The 20134-nt window shown below is 45.3% G+C and overlaps 1 protein-coding gene across 1 annotated transcript in view; it reads right to left on the bottom strand.

Annotated features, from left to right (window-relative positions):
- The window catches only part of LOC145356863 (epidermal growth factor receptor kinase substrate 8-like), a 75359-nt gene that overhangs the window by 38050 nt on the left and 17175 nt on the right, over positions 1-20134 (bottom strand). The window contains exons 2-4 of the mRNA XM_080209821.1: positions 13590-13671; positions 5827-5903; positions 1000-1064 (exon numbers count right to left, since the gene is read on the bottom strand). Coding sequence (XP_080065947.1) covers positions 1000-1064; positions 5827-5903; positions 13590-13651 — 204 coding nt within the window. The 5' untranslated portion in view covers positions 13652-13671. The remainder of the gene's footprint in view (positions 1-999; positions 1065-5826; positions 5904-13589; positions 13672-20134) is intronic.

The raw sequence follows: 20134 nt of genomic DNA on the forward strand, positions 1-20134 counted from the left end.
CCGAAGGAAACCCACACAGACTTGGGGAGACTGTGCACACAGACAGTGACCCAAACCAGGAATCGAACCCTGGTCCCTGACACTGCGAAGCAGTAGTGCTAACCACTGTGCCACCGTGTCGCCAACATTACAATCACAATTTCAGCTTTTTGACTATGCCTGCAGAACATTTCTGCTCCAAAGAGGTACCTTTGTCCTAACAGCTCACAGTATGGAGTCACTAACATTCAGCCACCTTCTTGGATCTTTAAGCCTTCTCCTTAGCTCTCTTCAATCATCAAGGTCACACCTCAGCCCACTTTACTGAACATTTGCTTCCCACAGTGCTTTCTTTAATTGGATACTGTTTCTCCTTTCCTTCACTCAACTAGCAGAATCGCTGAACAGAGACTGACAGCCAAGTTCTGCACACAAGAAGACGGCCTCAACCAGGATCTTGGGTCACACTCCCTGTAACCTTGAACTATTTGATGTAAGTTCCTGGACATTTAGAAACTGCTGGCATTTCTGCATTGCTCTGAAAAATACATGTAACAAGATGCTTAGCCAGTGGTGGAAGGGAGGGGTTGCTCAGTCCAGCAGCCCTGGCAAAGGGCGGCCTGGAGTCTTATATAGGGATTGGGCTAGGTCTAACATTCAGTTGGTAGGGAACCTTTCATCCATAAGATCTGAAGACTTTTATTATAATATAACATTATAACTGGCATATATTGAAGATGTACTGCCATAATATTAGAGTGAATTTGGTATGGCCATCATACTGCGTGTCTATGATTCTATATTATACTGTGCTTGTAATACCATATTATAGCAGCAGGGGATATCACGATCACATTGTCCTCTAACTCGGAAGCGAGAGTACAACCAACTGAACCACTGCCGATTCTTTATATATTACAGTGATTGTGTCAAATTATAACATTGCACTGTGTCTGATCCATAATACTGTACTGATTCACTTGAAAGAAAAATCATTTAATAACTATCTGTAACACAAACCTCAACACGATACTGCACGGGATCCTCTGCGTTGCTAAGTGACAGTGCATAGGCTTTTCTTTGCTCTGTTGAATGGAGAGAGAGAGAGATGATGAGAATGTATTGAAGACTCAGATAGCAATAACTACACAGCAGCGGCCAACATGACGGGACACAAACTAAGTAAAGTTTATTTATCAGTGTCACAAGTAGGCTTACATTAACACTGCAATGAAGTTACTGTGAAATTCCCCTACTTGCCACACTCCACCGCTTGTTCGGGTCAATGGACCTAACCAGCACGTCTTTCAGACTGTGGGAGGAAACCAGAGCACCCGGAGGGAAACCACGCAGACTCAGGGAGAACATGCAAACTCCACGCAGACAGTGACCCAAGTCGGGAATCAAACCCAGCTCTCTGGGACTGTGAGACAGCAGTATTAACCACTGTGCCACCATGCCACCCCGTACATGAAGTCAGCTTACAATCTGTGAGGTAGGGGAGGCAAAGACCTTGTGGTATTGTCACTAGAGAAGGGCAGTACAGTGGCACAGCGGTTAGCACTGCTGCCTCACAGAGCTAGGATCCCGAGTTCAATTCCGGTCTTCTTGATTAATAAAGGGATCAGGGGTTATGGGGAAAAGGCAGAAGAATGGGGATGAGGAAAAATATCAGCCATGACTGAATTGTTGAGCAGACTCGATGGGGCGAGTGGCCTAATCCCTTTCAATGTCTTATGGTGTTGTGGTGTCAGGTCACTGCCTGTGTGGCATTTGTACATTCTCCCCGCGTCTGTGTGCTTTTTTTCTGGGTACTCTGGTTTCCTCCCACAGTTCAAAGATGTGCGGTTTAGATTGATTGGCCGTGCTAAATTGCCTCTTCGTGTCGGGGAATAGGAATATATGCGATTATGGGAATAGGGCCTGGGTGGGATTGTGGTCATTGCAGACTTGATGGGCCAAATGGCCTTCTTCTTCACTTTAGGGATTCTATGATTAATATTAATCCAAAAACTCAGCTAATGTTCAGGGGACCCGGGTTCAAATACTGCCACAGCAAATAATGGAATTAGAGTTCAGTAAAAAAAATCTGGAATTAAGAATCTACTGATGACCATGAAAACCATTGTCGATTGTTGGAAAAACCATCTGGTTCAGTCATATCCTTTAGGGAAGGAAATCTGTTGTCCTTACCCGGTCTGGCCTACATGTGACTCCAGGACCACAGCAATGTGGTTGACTCTCAAATGCCTTCGGGCAACGAGGGATGGGCAATAAATGCTGGCCTAGCCAGCGATGGCCATGTCCCATGAATGAATGAAAAAAAGGCCTCCCTGTGATATCACCTTTTTTGTATTTAAAATTGTGTTAAATTAGAATGAAAATGTGACTTAGAGGTCACTAAAAGGTTTGGAGCTAATTTCAAGACATTTCTGGTCTTCCTGAAGATTCATTATTCATGAAGAAATGTTTCACTCCTTTGTGCCATCATCCCCATTGCATTAGCAAAGCTTTTTGCAGTAGATCAGCAATATTGGCGCAGAGTTGCTTTACTCTATCGCTTGCTGTATTGCACTGGGCCATTGTACTAACTGAGTATCACACAGAGCTGACATCAGCCAAGGTCCTTGTAATGTTCACAATTCATTGATCCCTGCACATTTGATTTGATTTATTATTGTCACATGTATTAGTATACAGTGAAAAGTATTGTCTTTTGCGTGCTAGACAGACAAAGCATACCGTACATAGAGAAGGAAATGAGACAGTGCAGAATGTAGTGTTACAGTCATAGCTAGGGTGTAGAGAAAGATCAACTTAACCCAGGGTATGCCCATTCAAAAGTGTGCTGGCTTGTGTCAGTTGGTACGTAACCTACGATTTTTGTATCTTTTTCCCGACTGAAGCAAGTGGAAGAGTGCATTCTTGGCTTGGGTTACTGTCTGTGTGGAGTTTGCATGTTTTCCCTGTGTCTGCCTGGGTTTCCTCCAGGTGCATGGGGTTCTTAATTATGCCGGCTGCTTTGCCGAGGCAGCGGGAAGTGTAGACAGAGTCAGTGGATGGGAGACTGGTTTGCATGATGGATTGGGCACATTCACACCTTTTATGGTTTCTTGCATTGCGGTCTTGATCAGAGCAGGAACCAAGCTGTGATATAACCAGAAAGAATGCTTTTTATGGTGCATCTGTAAAAGTTGGTGAGAGTCGTAGCTGACATGCCAAATTTCATGGTGAATAATAGATAAAACATGGGACTTGGCAATGATACATTTTTTATTTTGTGGGATGTGGGCTTCACTGACAAGGGCAGCATTTATTGTCCATCCCTAATTGGCCTCAAGAAGGTGGTAGTGGTCAACCTTCTTGAACGGCTGCAGTCTAAGTGGTGTAGGTACAGCCACAGTGCTCTTAGAGAGGGAGTGCCAGGAGTTTGACCCTGTAATAGTGAAGGAATGACAATATTGTTCCAAGTCAGGTTGGCGTGCAACATGGAGCAGAATGTGCAGGTGGTGACGTTCCAATGCATCCGCCTTCCTTGTCTTTCTAGATGGTCATAAGTTTGCAGGATGCAGTTGAAGGAGGTTTGATGAGTTTCTACAGTGCATCTTGTAGGTGATAAACTGCTGCTACTGTATGTCACTGGTGACAGGAGTGAATGTTTAAGAAGCTGGGTGGGGTGCCAATCAGGTGGGGCTGCTTTGTCCTGGGCGGTATCGAGCTTCTTGAGTGTTGTTGGAGCTGCGCTCATCCAGGCAAGCGGAGAGTATGCCATCACACTCCTGACTTGTAGCTTGTAGATGGTGGAGAGTTTTTGGGTTGTCAGGAATTGAGTTACTCTCTGCAGTATTCCCAACCTCTAACTTGCCCTTGTAGCCATAGTATTTATACGACTGGTCCTGTTCAGTTTCTGGTCAATGGTAACTCCCAGAATGTTGATGGTGGAGGATTTGGTGATGGTGATGCTGTTGAAGATGAGAAGGGGATGGCCTGATTCTCTCCTATGGGAGATGGTCACTGCGTGGACCAGGATGCTATGTTGTCAGTCCAACCCTGGATGTTGTCCAGATCTTGCTGCACCCAGGCATGTACTGCCTCATGAGCTGACAAGTTGCAAAGGTTTTGAACACTGGGTTTTCATGCTCGGAGAGCACACTGATACATAGGGCGGGATTTTCCAGCTGCGCTGCCCCAAAATCAGAAAAATCCCGCTTAATCGGTCAACGGACCTTTGCATGGTCCATCCCCTTGCTTGCTGTGATTCCCGTGGCAAGCAGGATGGGAAAATTCTGCACAATCTCTAAGCCCAAGTTGGGAGGGGCATCAGTGGGCAAGCTGCTGAAAGATTGGCCATTTACTCATCATATTGTCAATGATCTGTTTCAAACTTATAAAATTCTTAGGCAACTTGATGAGGTAGATGCTGGAAAGAAGGTTCCCCTCCCCCTCCCCTTGCTAGGGAACATAAAACATGGGGTCACAGTGTCAGAATAAGGAGTTGGACATTTAGGATCGAGATGAGGAGAAATATCTTAACTTAAACAGTGTGAGTTTTGGATTGTCTACCCTGGAGGCCCATGGATGCCCAGTCATTCAGTATATTCAAGACTGAGGTCTATTACTTTTGGAGTACTAATGGAATGAAGGGATATTGGGATAGTGCAGGGATTGGGGTAGAAAATCAGCCACACTCTTGTTGAATGGCAAAGCAGTTTTAAAGGACTAAATTCCAGAGTTGAGAGGGTTGACTTTTGAGGAGAGAATGAGTAGACTGGGGCTATACTCACTAGAATTCAGAAGAATGAGGGGAGATCTTCTAGAAACATGTAAGATTATGAAGGGAATAGATAAGCTAGAAGCAGAGAGGTTGTTTCCAGTGGCAGGTGAAACTAGAACTAGGGGGAATGGCCTCAGAATAAGGGGGAGCAGATTTAGGACTGAGTTGAGGAGGAACTTCTTCACACAAAGGGTTGTGAATCTGTGGAATTCCCTGCCCTGTGAAGCAGTTGAGGCTACCTCATTGAATGTTTTTAGGGCAAGGATAGATAAATTTTTGAACAGTAAAGAAATTAAGGGTTATGGTGAGTGGGCGGATAAGTGGAGCTGAGCCCATGAAAAGATCAGCCATGATCTTATTGAATGGTGAAGCAGGCTCGAGGGGCCAGATGGCCTATTCCTGCTCCTAGTTTTTGTGCTCTTAACTTGCCTATTCTATTCCTATTTCTTATGTCCTAGATCGAAGGGCCATCATCAGCCTTAGACTAATATACCAGCACAATCTGTGTCCTCAAGGCCCAGCAACTCCTTCACTCCTCTGTGGCGGTCAAGCAAAGTGGGGAACACTGATTGAGGAATGTAGAAGACCACTGAAAATATGATGTCAAATCTGGAGAAACACAGCACAAGATTACAGATGTGCTCAAAAGCGCAAGCAGCATGGAACGAAGCAATCCCACAACCTGTGAATAAAGTCCAAAGTCTGCAACTCTGCCAAACCCAATTGCGAATGGAGGTGGGCAATGAAGCGACTAACAAGCGGAGGAGGATGCTCCATACATCTGACATTATTAACAGTGGCAGCGCCCAGAATGTGTCAGCACTGAAGTATCTATTTTCAGTCTGATGTTCTGAGTGGCTGACCCTTCTTGACATCCTCCTAAGTTTGCCACTACCATAGACATCAGTCTTCAACCAATTTCACAGATACCAAGAAATGGCTGAGGACCCTGGGCACAATAAATGCCTCAGACCCCAGTTGTGATGCTAAAGATCCGCGATACACGCATTGCTTTGACTCCAGTCCAGATGCCCTTGTAATTATGAAACAGGTAACAAAAATCGATCACTTACGGTAAATTGTTTTTGCGCTCGGTCTTTTGGAGGTGCTTTGGGGTTTTTGGATTGGAGCTTTTTCAGGAGGAAACCCACTAGAGAGACACAAAACAGCAAACCAAAACACTTATATAATGTGAAACTGATTTTTTTTTTCAATCTAAGGTTTTGTTAGTTAGTTTGGATAAATCCAGCATTTACAGACAGGCTTTCTCAAGTTGGAAAAAATGACAGACACATGATTATCAACACATCCTGTTGTACCCTTTGTAAATAGCATTTCACTATCAACAGATGTGACTGAACAAGTTTGTAAACATTGAACATTATAACTGGAAGGTTGTTTGCTAAGCCTTTAGCAGCAGTTTATAACCTAGTTCATGCGCTAACCCATAGAATCAAGCAGTGAGACATACCATCTTGAACTATTAATTACAATTAGGGGCTGGTTGTTACAAGGATAATCTAGCTTAAGATTAATATTACATGTCAATTTTACCACCTAATTAATTAGAAATTGCTTTGGTGTACCTGAGATTGTTCGTCTGAAATTGACAATAAGAGAAAGATCTGCATTCAACCTCTGACAAAGGTTCATCCAGACTCAAAACACTGGCCGGAATTTTACTGGCAAGCTTGCCCTCCAGGGTAGGCAAGGCTCACAGAATGGAATTGTCCACTGGCCTCAAGCAGGATTTTACAAGCCTCACCCGAGCGAGATTGTAAAATCTTGGCCATTGGCTCTATTTTCTCTCCACAGACGCTGTAAGATCTGCTGTGTTTTTCCATTCTATTTTAGCTGCATTCAATCATCTCAGCTCCAAAACATCACTACCAGCGTTCCTCAGGGCAGTGTTCTAGGCCCAGTCATCTTCAGCTGCTTCATCAGTGACCTTCCTTCCATCATAAGGTCACAACAGGGGATGTTCACTGATGACTCCACAATGTTCAATATCATTTGCGACTCCTCAGGTGCTGAAGCAGTGAAAGTCCAAATGAAACAAGACCTGGACAATATCCAGACTTGGGCTGACAAGTGACCAGTAATATTCATACCACACAAATGCCAGGCAATGACTATCTCTAAAAAGAGAGGATCTAACCATCATTCCTTGACATTCAATGACATTACCATCACTAAATCCCCCACTATCAACATCCTGGGAGTTACCATTCACCGGAAACTCAACCGGACTAGCCATATAAATACTGTGGCTATCATCGCAGGGAATCCTATGAAGAATAATTTACCTCCTGACTCTCCAAAGCCTGTCCACCAACTACAGAGCATGAGTCGGGAGTGTAAGGGAAAACTCTCCATTTGCCAGGCTGAGTGCAGCTCCAACAATACTCAATAAGTTTGACATCATCCAGGATAAAGCATCCTGTTTGATTGTTACTCTTCCAACAAATATTTAATTCCTCCACCACCTGTATGAATAGTGGCAGCAGTGTGTAATTTGCTTTTATCTGTTATTTGAACTTTCTGGCTGTGTTGAACCCTTTAATAGTGCACCCAAATGTCAGCCTGGATAATGTGTACACATCCTGAAATGTAATGCCTCAATTAGTGAAGAAAGTGAAAGCAGTAAATCTTGGTACTGAAATGGCTCCTGATCTAAAGTGAACGTAGAGTAGCATTTTGCATTAATGTTTACAGCGCCGTGCAGGAGTTGTAGCCAGAACTCTATCACCTCGCACCGCCCACCCCCCAACCTCCTACAGAATTGGAGCGGGCAAGGGTCCAACAACAGAAATCTCCTTTGACCTTGGTGGGGAATTTCCGGTCTCGCCCAAGCAAGACTGTAAAATCCCATCCATTGTCTGATCCAGTGAGATACCAGCCTATAAAATCTACTTTTGCACACAAGGACAGCATGGTGGCACACTGGTTAGCACTGCTGCCTAACAGCGCCAGGGACCCAGGTTCAATTCCGGCCATGGGTGACTGTTTGGAGTTTGCACATTCTCCTTGTGTCTGCATGGGTTTCCTCTGGGTGCTCCGGTTTCCTCCCACACTCCAAAGATGTGCAGGTTAGGTGGATTGACCATGCTAAATTGCCCCTTAGTGTCCCAAGATGTATAGGTCAGAGGAATCAGCGGAGTAAATCCATGGGGTTACCGGGATAGGGCCTGGGTGGGATGCTCCATCGGAGAGTCGGAGCAGACCCAGTGGGCAAAATGGTCTCCCACCATGATCATGTGGGGCAGCACAGTGGTTAGCATTGCTGTCTCACAGCACCAGGGATCTGGGTCTGTCCTAATCAATATTAATCTCTTAATTAACATTATATGAACAGATTATTAATTATATTGTTGTTAGTGGGAGATTGTCATGGGCGAGTTGGCTGTTCCTTACATTATAATTGTGACTTCGAAAGTCTTCATCTTCCTAATCTCCTGCAGGGTATCTCAGCCAAATCTCTACCTCCCCAGCAACTAAATCAATTCCCACAACCAAATTTCCCCGTTGTCCACTCTGCCTCCGTTTAAACCTACCCCCCATTGTCCACTCTTACCATCTGTCAGCTATTTAGTAAATCACACACACTGGCCAGTATCCAGGATTAACTCTCTACCACAAGCTAGCTTGTGGTCCAAAATAATCACACAGACTGGCTCACTTGGCAGTTTTTCCATTGGTAGCACAGTGTTTCCTCTGTGGAATCTTTATTGGAAAGGAAATTGAGGTACTTAAGAAACAAACACTGCTGCATTATGTAGATCTTTGTCCAGGGTCCAAAACCACAGAGACATCTCACTAGAGGACAATCTCAGCACCACGGGATAGGAATAGGTTGAGGCCATTTAGCCCCTCAACCCTGCTCTATGATAACTGATTTGTGATTTAACTTCATACCTGGTGCCTTTTGTCCCATTTTCCTTAAAATAATTTCCATCATCACTTTCAGGAAGAACTGTTTCTTAATTTCATACCTGACATGTTTAGTGACGATGCTCCCTATTCCTAGACTCTCCAACCAGTGGAAATCATTTTGCAAACTTCCCTTACCCGTTCCCCATAATATCTTGAAGACCTCAACATGCAGTGCCACATTTAGTGTCTTATCAACTGCACTGTTAAGATTTGTTAATGTCAATTACATTGTTACGGTTAAAAGAAACAGCTAATGGGTATTAATTGTCTTTAAGCACATATAAGTAAGGGACAGCTGGGGCACTGGGTTGAGTGGTAGGAGAGCTGTGAGACTGAAATATAGAAACTTAGGAAATAGGAGCAGGAGTAGGCCATTCGGCCCTTTGAACTTCTCCGCCGTTCATTACGATCATGACCTCTTCCAGCTTTCTCCCCATATCCTTTGATCCTTTTTGCCCCAAGAGCTACATCTAACTCCTTCTTGAAAACATTCAGGGTGGGATTTTCTGGCCATGCTTGCCCCAAAACTGGAGAATCCACCCAAGGTCAATGGATATTTGCATGGTCCATCACTGCCGCCCTCCCTCCCCCCACTACGATTCCTAAGGCAGGTGGGACAGGAAAATTCTCACAATATTTTGACCTCAACTGATTTCTGTGATAGGTAATTTCATCGGCTCACCACTCACTGGGTGAAGAAATTTCACCTCATCTCCTTCCAAAATAGTTTACCCCGTATCCTTAGACTGTGATTCCTGCTTCTTGACTCCCATGCCATTGGGAACATCCTTCCTGCATCTACTCTGTCTAGTCCCATTAGAATTTAATAGGTTTCTATTAGATTTTCTCCTCATTCTCCTAAACTCCAGTGAATACAATCCTAACCGACTCTATATCTTCTTGTACATCGGTCCCGCTATCCCAGGAATCAGTCTGGTAAACCTTCTCTGCACTCGCTCCAGAGTAAGAACATCCTTCCTCAGATAAGGAGATCAAAACTGTGCACAATATTCTAGGTGTGGCCTCCCCAAGGCCCTGTGTAACTGCAGCAAGACATTCCTGCTCCTTATTCAAATCCTCTCGCTATGAAGGCCAACATACTTTTTGCCTTCTTTACCGCCTGTTGCACCAGCATGCTAACATTCAGTGGCTGGTGTACAAGGACACCAGGTGAATATACTCTCTCCATAAAGCAAAGCTTTGTGTCTTGATTATGCCTACACCAACCAGCTTGGATCCTATTGACACCACAGAGTGAGAGGATGGCCGAAATTTTACCATCCCTCCAGCCACGGGAATCGGAGCGGACGAGGGGTGGACCATGAAAGGTCTGTTGACCTCGGGCGGGATGTTATGGTTTCGGGATGAGTGAGGCCTTATAATCCCATCCAATGTGTTTCACTCTAGTGATTTACCAATTGGTGTGCAATTGCTTTTGATCAAATCACCATGCATTTCCCCACTAGAAAGGAAAAGGATGGGATCAATGATTCTATCTGACAGAGTGCTTACTACAGTGCCAATAGTTCCATGCAACAGGATGTTTATTGGAGGCAATAAACCAGAATGAATAATTGTGAATTTATCATTTAAAATAATGAACTAATTTATTGTTGTAAGTCACATTTATCCTGTGTTATAAGTCCTGGCAATGATGGAGCTTTCATTCCTGTGTTTTCTGTTGCTTTTCTACGCAGGAATGAGCTTGGCTGAGTTGGTGGCATTCTTGTCTCACTGGTAGAAGGTTTGTGAGTTGAAGCTCAAAAGTTGGGCGTGAAGTCTAGGCTGACAAGAGGGTATCCATGAAGTGCTGGATTACTGGAGAAGCCAGCTCCTGGGTGGGACAGCAAAGCCTCATCTACCTGTTCACATGGTTGTAAGTCCAATGAGCACCCCTATACAGGGAGACCAAAATCCCAATCATTCTTCATCTAACCCACACCAGCCAAAGCCAACAACTAGCCACTCACCCCACTTGTGGGAGTTTGCTGTGTGCAAATTGGTCACCATAAAGCAAAGGCAGTTACTACACATCTAAAGAAATTGATCCGTTGAGACATGTTCTGGGGCATGACCCAAGGAGGTGAAAGATCCTTTGGGAATAAGGGGTAAACCTTTTAGAACTGAAGTGAGGAGAAATTTCTTCACCCAGAGGGTGGTGAACATGTGGAATTCACTACCACAGAATGCAGTTGAGGCCAAAACGTCTGATTTCCAGAAGAAATTAGATAAGGTTTTGGGGCTAAAGGGCTCAAGAGATATGGGAAGAAGGGGGGCATCAGGATATTGAATTTGATTATCAACCATGATCAAAATGAATGGTGGAGCAGGCTCGAAGAGCTGAATGGCCTTGTCCTCCTTCTAGTTTCCATGTTTCTGTGAACACAAGGGTTTCCCTTGTCCGATTCCAAACTCAATAGCGAAATGAAAGGCACATGATATTAAATTAATTCTTAACTTGTAAAAACAATGATTAACACCGCTGAATGAATGCCAGGCCGCATGAATTGGCAATATTAAAAGATCACGGGACGGGAGCTGGGGGGGGGTTCACGGGATTGAACCATGGCTAAAGGAGCTGTGGAGGGAGAGGCAAACTGCTAATTGGTAGATTTGCTGACTTCCATTAAATTGTCCTGATTTATCTCCAAGTGTTGTAATATTTTATTGCAATTACTATTTTTAAAGTCTGCTCCTGCTTACCTAATATCTCTGCCATATCTCCTGATCAGATGGTTATAGCCTCAGCATGTTCAGCAGGTTTATTTTAGAAACATTGCCCTTTGCACGAGGAATGTTGGTCGGAATTCTCCGGTTGGTCTCGCGTGCCCCGCCACTGCTGCCAGTGAGGACGGAGACTTGGGCGCTCAGACAAAACTTCATTCACTGCAGCGGGGCTGGAGAATCCCAGCCGGGGGCAAGATCGGAGGAACGCGGCCTTTGTGTTCTGTCCTGTTCAGTTCATAGAGTGCGTGATGGGAATAAGGTCAAGCTTTTTTTTGTCACAAGTCAGCTTACATTAACATGGCAATGAAGTTACTGTGAAAATTCCCTAGCTGCCACAGTCCTATGCCTGTTTGGTATACTGAGGGGCTTCAGTACACTGAGGGAGAATTTAGTATGGCCATTGCACCTAACCAGCACATCTGTCTGACTGTGGGAGGAAACCGGAGCACCCGGAGGAAACCCATGCAGACATTGGGAGATTGTGCAGACTCCGCACAGTCAGTGACCCAAGCCGGGAATTGAACCCGAGTCCCTGGCACTTTGAGGCAACAGTGCTAACCATTGTGCAACCATTTTATTGTGGTGAATTAATTTTGAAAAGGCTTTCTGTCTCACATGCATCCCTCAAGTGTCTAGTGAGACATGACACACCGCTCAAAAAAGACAGTAGGACTAGGGGGCACAGCCTCAAGATAAAGGGGGGGCAGTTCAGAACGGAGTTGAGGAGGAACTTCTTCACTCAAAGGGTGGTGAATCTCTGGAATTCTCTGCCCGTTGAAGTGGTGGAGGCTGCCTCGCTAAATATTTTTAAGAAGCGGGTTGATGGGTTTTTGATAAGAGAGGGGATTAAGGGTTATGGGGAGAGGGCGGGAAAGTGGAACTGAGCCACGACAGATCAGCCATGATCTTATTGAATGGCGGGGCAGGCTCGAAGGGCCAGATGGCCTACTCCTGCTCCTATTTCTTATGTTCTTATGTTCTTATGTTCTTATAACTCTCAAAGAACAAAGAAAACTACAGCACAGGAACAGGCCCTTCGGCCCTCCAATCCTGCACCGACCATGCTGCCCAACTGAACTAAAACCCTCCACCCTTCCAGGGACCATATCCCTCTATTCCCATCCTATTTGTGTATTTGTCCAGATGCTCCTTAAAACTCACTATCATATCCGCTTCCACTACCTCCCCCGGCTTCCAGGTACTCACCACCTTCTGTGTAAAAACCTTGCCTCATCCATCTCCTTTAAACCTTGCCCCTCGCACCTTAAACCTGTGCCCCCCTAGTAATTGACTCTTCCACCCTGGGAAAAAGCTTCTGACTATCCACTCTGTCCATGCCCCCCACAATCTTGTAGACTTCTATCTGATCGCCCCCTCAACCTCCGTCATTCCAGTGAGAATAAACCAAGTTTCTTCGACCTCTCCTCATAGCTAATGCCTTCCATGCCAGGCAACATCCTGGTTAAATCTTTTCTGTACCCTCTCCAAAGCCTCCACATCCTTCTGGAAGTGCGGTGACCAGAGTTGAACACTCCTAATGGTTCTTTTGTTTTGACCCTTCCTGTCATTGGTAGTCTTGATATCGCTATATTTTAGACATGTAATGTTTGCCCCAGATCAGTTAATGTCCCTTTAATGATGCCAACAGAATGGGTTCAATCCCTGTTTTGGCTGTGCCAGTTCATGGATGTCTACCTCCTTGCCTTGCCACAAGTTTCATGCAGAATGGCACCCCTCAACCGAGATACTGCTCATCTCCCTCCCTCTCCAATGGGACGGAATGGTGGCACAGTGGTTAGCACTGCTGCCTCAGAGCATCAGGGACCCGGGTTCAATTCCAGCCTCGGGTCACAGTCTGCATGGGTTTCCTCCGAGTGCTCTGGTTTCCTTCCGCAGTTCAAAGATGTGCAGATTAGGCTGATTGACCATGCTAAATTGACCCTAGTGTCAGGGGGATTAACAGGGTAAATGAGAGTTACAGGAATAGGGTCTGGGCAGGGTTGTTGTTGGTGCAAACTCAATGGGCTGAATGGCCTCCTTCTGTACTGTAAGGATTCCATGATTCTATGAAAGAGATACCTTTGGTCCCTCGCAGACTATAGTTTATCAGCCACAATTACCTATTATAAGTTGCAGATATTAGTATTGTTCATTAAGTGTAAACTCAGAGACGTACTTGGGCTGGGAGTAGTTTTCACCGTGACTTGGAATGCGTCGATTGCCGTAATCTCCATACATTGCTGTCACTGATTAGGAACCTGAAAAGGAAATGAGTAAACCTTAAAATTTACTTCAGAAAGGAGTTGCAAGAAGGAGTCTGGATATGAGAAGGGGGTTGGATGTGGAAGGAGAAAATAGGGTAGGGAGAAGACAAGAAAGAGTTAAGGACAAAAATAACTCATCCATATCTCAGGCTGAGACTCGTTGCTGGTGATTATGGGCCGGGATTTTCTAGCCGTTCATGCCTCATCACCACCGCAAGCGAGGATGGAGAATTCGGTGCTCGGCCAAATCTCCATTCACTGCAGCGGGACTGGAGAATCCCGCTGGCATGAATAGCCAGATAACTCCAGCCCTGGTATTGCAGTAAATATTGAGGTAAATTTGTGGCTGAGGGAATGGCAAAGACATCATTTTTCCATGTACTTAGTGAAGAACTGTATGAGAAAACAGAATCATTACAACACGGAAAGAGGCAATCTGGTCCATTGGGTCCATGTTGATTATCTGTGGAGTAATCCAACTAGTCCGTTTACCCTCTCTCTATCCCTGTATGTCCAGCTTAAAGTAAGAAGTCTCACAACACCAGGTTGAAGTTCAACCAGTTTATTTGATAGTAAACCCACAAGCTTTCAGAAACGCTGTTCCTTCGTCACACACCTGAACTTAAGTAAACAAAAGTCCATTAACTCTACTTCAAATGAAGTTTGAAATGAGTAATTATCTTGTTCTTTCAAAATCTAAGCTGCATTTCCCCCCAGACACACCATCTACCTGTAGCAGCTAGCTGAATTTTTAAACATTCCCCTCAAACAAAGTATTAGTTGTTTTGACTCTGTCTACACTGCCTACTGCCTTGGAAAAACAGCCAGCATAATGAAGGACCCCATGCACCCCAGACACTCTCTCTTCCACTTCTCCCATCAGGAAGAAGATACAAAAGCCTGAGGACACGTATCAACCAACTCAGGAACAGCTTCTTCCCTGCTGCCATCAGACTTTTGAATAGACCTTTTTCCCATGGTGGAAGAGTCAATTACTAAAGAACATAGGCTTAAGATGCAAGGGGCAAGGTTTAAAGGACATGTACAAGGCAAGTTTTTTTACACAGAGTGTGTTGGGTGCTTGGAACTCGCTGTTGAGGGAGTAGTGGAAGCAGATACAATCGTGACTTTTAAGGAGCATCTTGACAAATACACCATTAGGATGGGAATAGAGGGATATGGTCCTTGGAAGGGTAAGTTCAACCGTGATTTGGAGTTGCCAGTGTTGGACTGGGGTAGGCACATTAAGTAGTCTCACCACACCAGGTTAAAGTTATTTGGTAGCACCAATAAACCTGTTGGACTTTAATCTGGTGTTGTGAGACTATTTACTTAGTTCAGTCAGGTAGGATGGTCGGTGTAGGCTTGGAGGACCGAAGGGCCTGTTCCTCTGCTGTAATTTTCTTTGGGTCTTTGCTCTTTGTTCTACCTTTCATTAAGTTGATTGTTCTCTATACCCTAGTCATGACTATAACACTCCATTCTGCACTCTCTCCTTTCCTTCTCCATGAACGGTATGTTCTGTTTGTGTAGCGCACAATATTTTTCACTGTATACTAATATATGTGACAATAATAAATCAGATCAAATCTTATGGAGACACAGCGTGAGACCAGTTGACAGAACCGTTGTTTCAGTTCTCTCTCCATAAACAGTCCCTAGAAATGTTGAGTTCTCCTGGTTCAAGTTTCCATATTGACATTCTAAAGTTGAAATGATGGTGTCTTGTCTTCTCCTATCCATATAAGTCCCAAATAAAGCCTGGTGAATAGAGCTCTCAGAATGAAGTAAACTAGAAGATGGATAGAGGACATGATGACAACCCAGGTACCTGTCCTGTGGTCATAGAATCCCTACAGTGCAGAAGGAGGCCATTTGGCCCATCAAGTAAGCACTGATCTCAATCCCACCCAGGCCCTATCCCCGTAATCCCATGCATTTACCCTAGCTAGACCCCTGACACTAGAGTCAGTTTAGCATGGCCAAGCAACCTAACTAGCACGTCTTTGGACTGTGGGAGGAAACCCAAGCACCCAGACGAAACCCAAACAGACACAAGGAGAACATGCAAACTCCGCGCAGAGGTGAATCAAGCCAGGAATCGAACCTGGATCCCTGGTGCTGTGAGGCAACAGTGCTAACCACTGTACCAGTGGGCCATCCTGATCATTGAGCAGAGCTATTCGATTGACGTAGGGCAAATAAACAGCCACTCGAAATAAAGTATATTAAGGAACGCTTGAAGACAGCTGCCTGATTTCCAAATGGAGGAGGATCCCTGGAAAGGAAGTGCTCCCTAATGCTTCAACTCTTGAGCAACTTTCTGTCCAGAAGCTACAAAGATCGACACTCACTCTGCACCATCCAGCCACTTATCTTCTGGGGAAATGAGCCTGGGTAAGATACTCTCCCAGAGAGTAGATGCAGACTTGATAGGCTGAATGGCCTCTTCTGCACTGTATGGATTCTTTTGATGAGTAAGTTGCTCTCATCTGTCACGGGACCGATGCTTTTGCATCATATCTAAACTGTCCATAGACACCATAGAATCCTACCGTGCGGAAGCAGGCCATTCAGCCCATCATGTCTGTACCCACTCTCCAAAAGAACATCTTAACCAGCCCACTCCCACCATGCCCAGTCCCAATCCCCACCCCATCCTATCCCCGTAACCCTGCAAATTTAGCATGGCTAATCCACCCAAACAGTGCGTCTTTCGGTCTGTGGGAGGAAACCGGATCATCCGGAGGAAACCCACGCAGAGAACATGCAGACTCCACACAGGCAGTGACCCAAGATGGGAATTGAACCCAGGTCCCTGGCACTGTGAGGCAGCAGTGCTAAGTTTCATCATTGTTTGAGATCCAGCCCATCTCTACGGTGGTGTCGTCAGCAAATTTGAAAATTGAATTGGAGGGGAATTTAGCCACACGGTCATAGGTGTATAAGCAGTATAGTAGGGGTCGGAGGTCACAACCTTGTGGGGTACCGCACAGGAGTGCCAGCCTAGATCTTGTGCTCCAGCGTCTGGAATGGGACTTGAACGCGCAACCTTCAAAGAGCTAGTAGAGGCATAATGGGTTGAATGGCATCTTCTGCATTGCAAAATTCTATTAAAAGTTTCATTTTCAACTATCCTTTTTATATCATAGAATCATGGAATCATACTGTGCAGAAGAGGCTCTTCAGCCCATCTAGTTTGCACCAAAATGCGAGAAACACCTGAACTCCCACCTAATCCCATCTACAAACACTTGGCCCAAGCCTTGAATGTTATGACGTGCCAAGGTGGAACGCAATGGCGAAACTCTCCAACCCCACTCTTGGCTGGAATTCTCCGGTCTCGCTGCAATGAGCAGAGTTTTGTCTGAGCACCAACTTCTCCATACTTGCTGGCAGGGATAGCGAGGTGTGCGAGATCAGAGAATATCAGCCAATATCTCACTGTATGACCACTTAGCCATTTGTTCACAATTTTAAGGCCAGCCAGAATCATAGCAGTCCCATTTTTATGTTCATTTCTTCTTGTGCTTTTAACTGTTCCTCGAGAAGGTGCCAACTTATTAGTGGCACCATTCCATTATCTCATCTATGTGGCCAATCATCATGTGTGCCTTGGCAATTTACTTGTTGTCAGCCTGCGCATCTTGCCTGGCGTTCACGCACAATGTCCTTTAAACACAGGGCAATAATTAGGTAAAAATTATACATATTATTTTGAAAGACAATAGAACATCCAAAGCTAATGTGCCGTGGGTATCAAATTAAATACAAGTTAAAATAAAACAGAGAAAGGATGCTTATGATAAACGCCAGGAGCAAGCTTCAGTTAATAAGCAAGAAGATCAGAAAGAGAAAGATTTGCAAGGATATTGGGAAGAGTAAGGGAGTGAGACTCATTCAAAGAGCTGGCACAGGGATATTAGGCTCCTTCTGAGCTGTATAATTCTATACTCTGTGATAAATAGGTGGCATGGTGGCACAGTGGTTAGCACTGCTGCCTCACAGCACCGGGGACCCCGGTTCAATTCCAGCCTTGGGTGACTGTGAGTGTTTACACATCCTGTATCCGTGTGGGTCTCCTCTGGGTGCTCCGGTTTCCTCCCACAAAGTTCTGCAGCATAGGTTGATTGGCAATGCTAGACTGTCCCTTCATGTCTCAAGATGTGTAGATTAAGGGGATTAGTGGGGTAAATATGTGGGGCTCCAGAGATAGGGTGGTGGGTGGGCAGGCCCGGTAAGATGCTCTGTCGGATAGTCAGTGCAAACTGATGGGCCAAATGGCCTCCTTCTGCACTGTAGGGATTCTATAATAAATACTTCTGAAGTATAATCATTGTTGTGATGTAGAAAACACAGTAAGAATTCTCACAACACCAGATTAAAGTCCAACAGGTTTATTTGGTAGAAAATGCCACTAGCTTTCAGAGTGCTGCTCCTTCGTCAGGTGAGTGGGAGTTCTGATCACAGACAGGGCATATAAATACACAAACTCAATTTACATGAATAGTGATTGGAATGCAAGTCTTTACAGCTAATCAAGTCTTAAAGGTACAGACAATGTGAGTGGACTTGGCGTTAAGCACAGGTTAAAGAGATGTGTATTGTCTCCAGCCGGGACAGTTAGTGAGATTTTGCAAGTCCAGACAAGTCATGGGGGTTACAGATAGTGTGACAGGAACCCAAGATCCCGGTTGAGGAACTTGGCTATCAGTCTCTGCTCAGCAACTCTGCGCTGTTGTGTGTCATGAAGGCCGTCTTGGAGAACGTTTACCCAAAAATCAGAGGCTGAATTCCTGTGACCGCTGAAGAGTTTCCCAACAGGAAGGGGACAGCCTTGCCTGGCGATTGTCGAGCAGTGTTCAACACAGCAGCCAGTTTGCACAAAGAAAACTCCCACAAGCCACAATTAAATAAATAGCCAGATATCTCTTGCCCAGTATTTGTTTTTCTGATGTGATATCAAGTTTCATTTTACAATGCCCCTGTGAAGTGCATTGAGACACTTTGTTATGTTAAAGGTGCTAAGTTGTTGTTATTACTGTGTGGGTTGATGGGCTAATACTCCTGTGGTTTCTTCAGATAGTGTTTTGGAATTGTTTCCACCTGCCTGAGAGGGTAGATGGGGCTTAAAGTAAAAAAGTTTATTTATTAGTGTCACAAATAGGCTTACATGACCACTGCAATGAAATTATTGCAAAAATACCCTAGTTGCCACACTCTGGCGCCTGTTCAGGTACACTGAGGGAGAATTTAGCATGACCAAACCATCTAACCAGCACATCTTTCAGACTGTGTGAGGAAACTAGAGCACCCAGAGGAAACCCGCACAGACATGGGGAGAATGTGCAGACTCCGCACAGTGACCCAAGCCAGGAATCGAACTTGGGTCCCTGGTGTAGTGATGCAGCAGTGCTAACCACTGTGCCACCATGCTGCCCTTCAGCTTACTATTCTAGCCAAAAAGCAGCGCCCCGACAGTGGAGCTGTCCATCAGTGCTGCATTGGCAGCATCGGCCTAGTTTATAGTCACACGCCATTAGAGTGGGTTTCGAACTGACAAAATATCTGGTTGAGAGATGGGAGTGTTATCCAAGGAGCCACAACTTTCCTTTACAGGCTGTAGCCGCAGTCTTGGGTGGATTTAAACTGAAATCTTGGAGGTGAAAGAGCAGAATCTTAAATTGCTGTGCTACTCAGTCCCAAACGATCCCCTTTGGGCTGGGATGTTTGGAGATGGGACAACAGGGTTGAGAGAGCAAGGATCCAGAGATAATCAGTTTACTCAGTATCCCCATGGAAACACCTCACCCCTGAAATGAGCACCAAGTGGAATTCCATCTATCAATGCTAAGTGACAAACATCACGTACAAGCAGTGTCTGGTCCACAGAGCGGATATATTGCCCTGCATCACATGGCTGTTTACCGCGACTGTGGGAGGAAACCAGACCACCCGGAGGACACTGTGCGAGAACGAAAAATAAATGAAGGACTATGGGAAGATAGTGGGCAAGTGGGACTAACTGGGCGGCACAGTGGTTAGCACTGCTGCTTCACAGCTCCAGGATCCTGGGTTCAATTCCTGGTTGGGTCACTGTCTGTGTGGAGTTCGCATGTTCCCCTCATGTCTGTGTGGGTTTCCTCTGGGTACTCTGGTTTCCTCCCACAGTCCAAAGATGTGCAGGTTAGGTTGATTGGCTATGCTAAGAAATTGCACGCATAGGTTAGAGGGATTAGTGGGTAAAATATGTAGGAAATGGGGATAGGGCCTGGGTGGGATTGTGTTCAGTGCAGACTCGATGGGCCGACACACCAATGCCAGAGGGAGAGTAGGGACGGGGAGTAACTGTTGCGAGAGAAGCTGGGTTGGAGGGGTGAGGCAGGTCTGGATGGGGCGGTGGGAAGAGAGGTGAGCAAGACCTGCTGCCAACTTACGCCCTGGACTGCAGCCACGT

This window comes from Carcharhinus amblyrhynchos, chromosome 22 (assembly GCF_965287045.1).
Source record: "Carcharhinus amblyrhynchos chromosome 22, sCarAmb.v2.hapA, whole genome shotgun sequence".
Taxonomy (NCBI): Eukaryota; Metazoa; Chordata; class Chondrichthyes; order Carcharhiniformes; family Carcharhinidae; genus Carcharhinus; species Carcharhinus amblyrhynchos.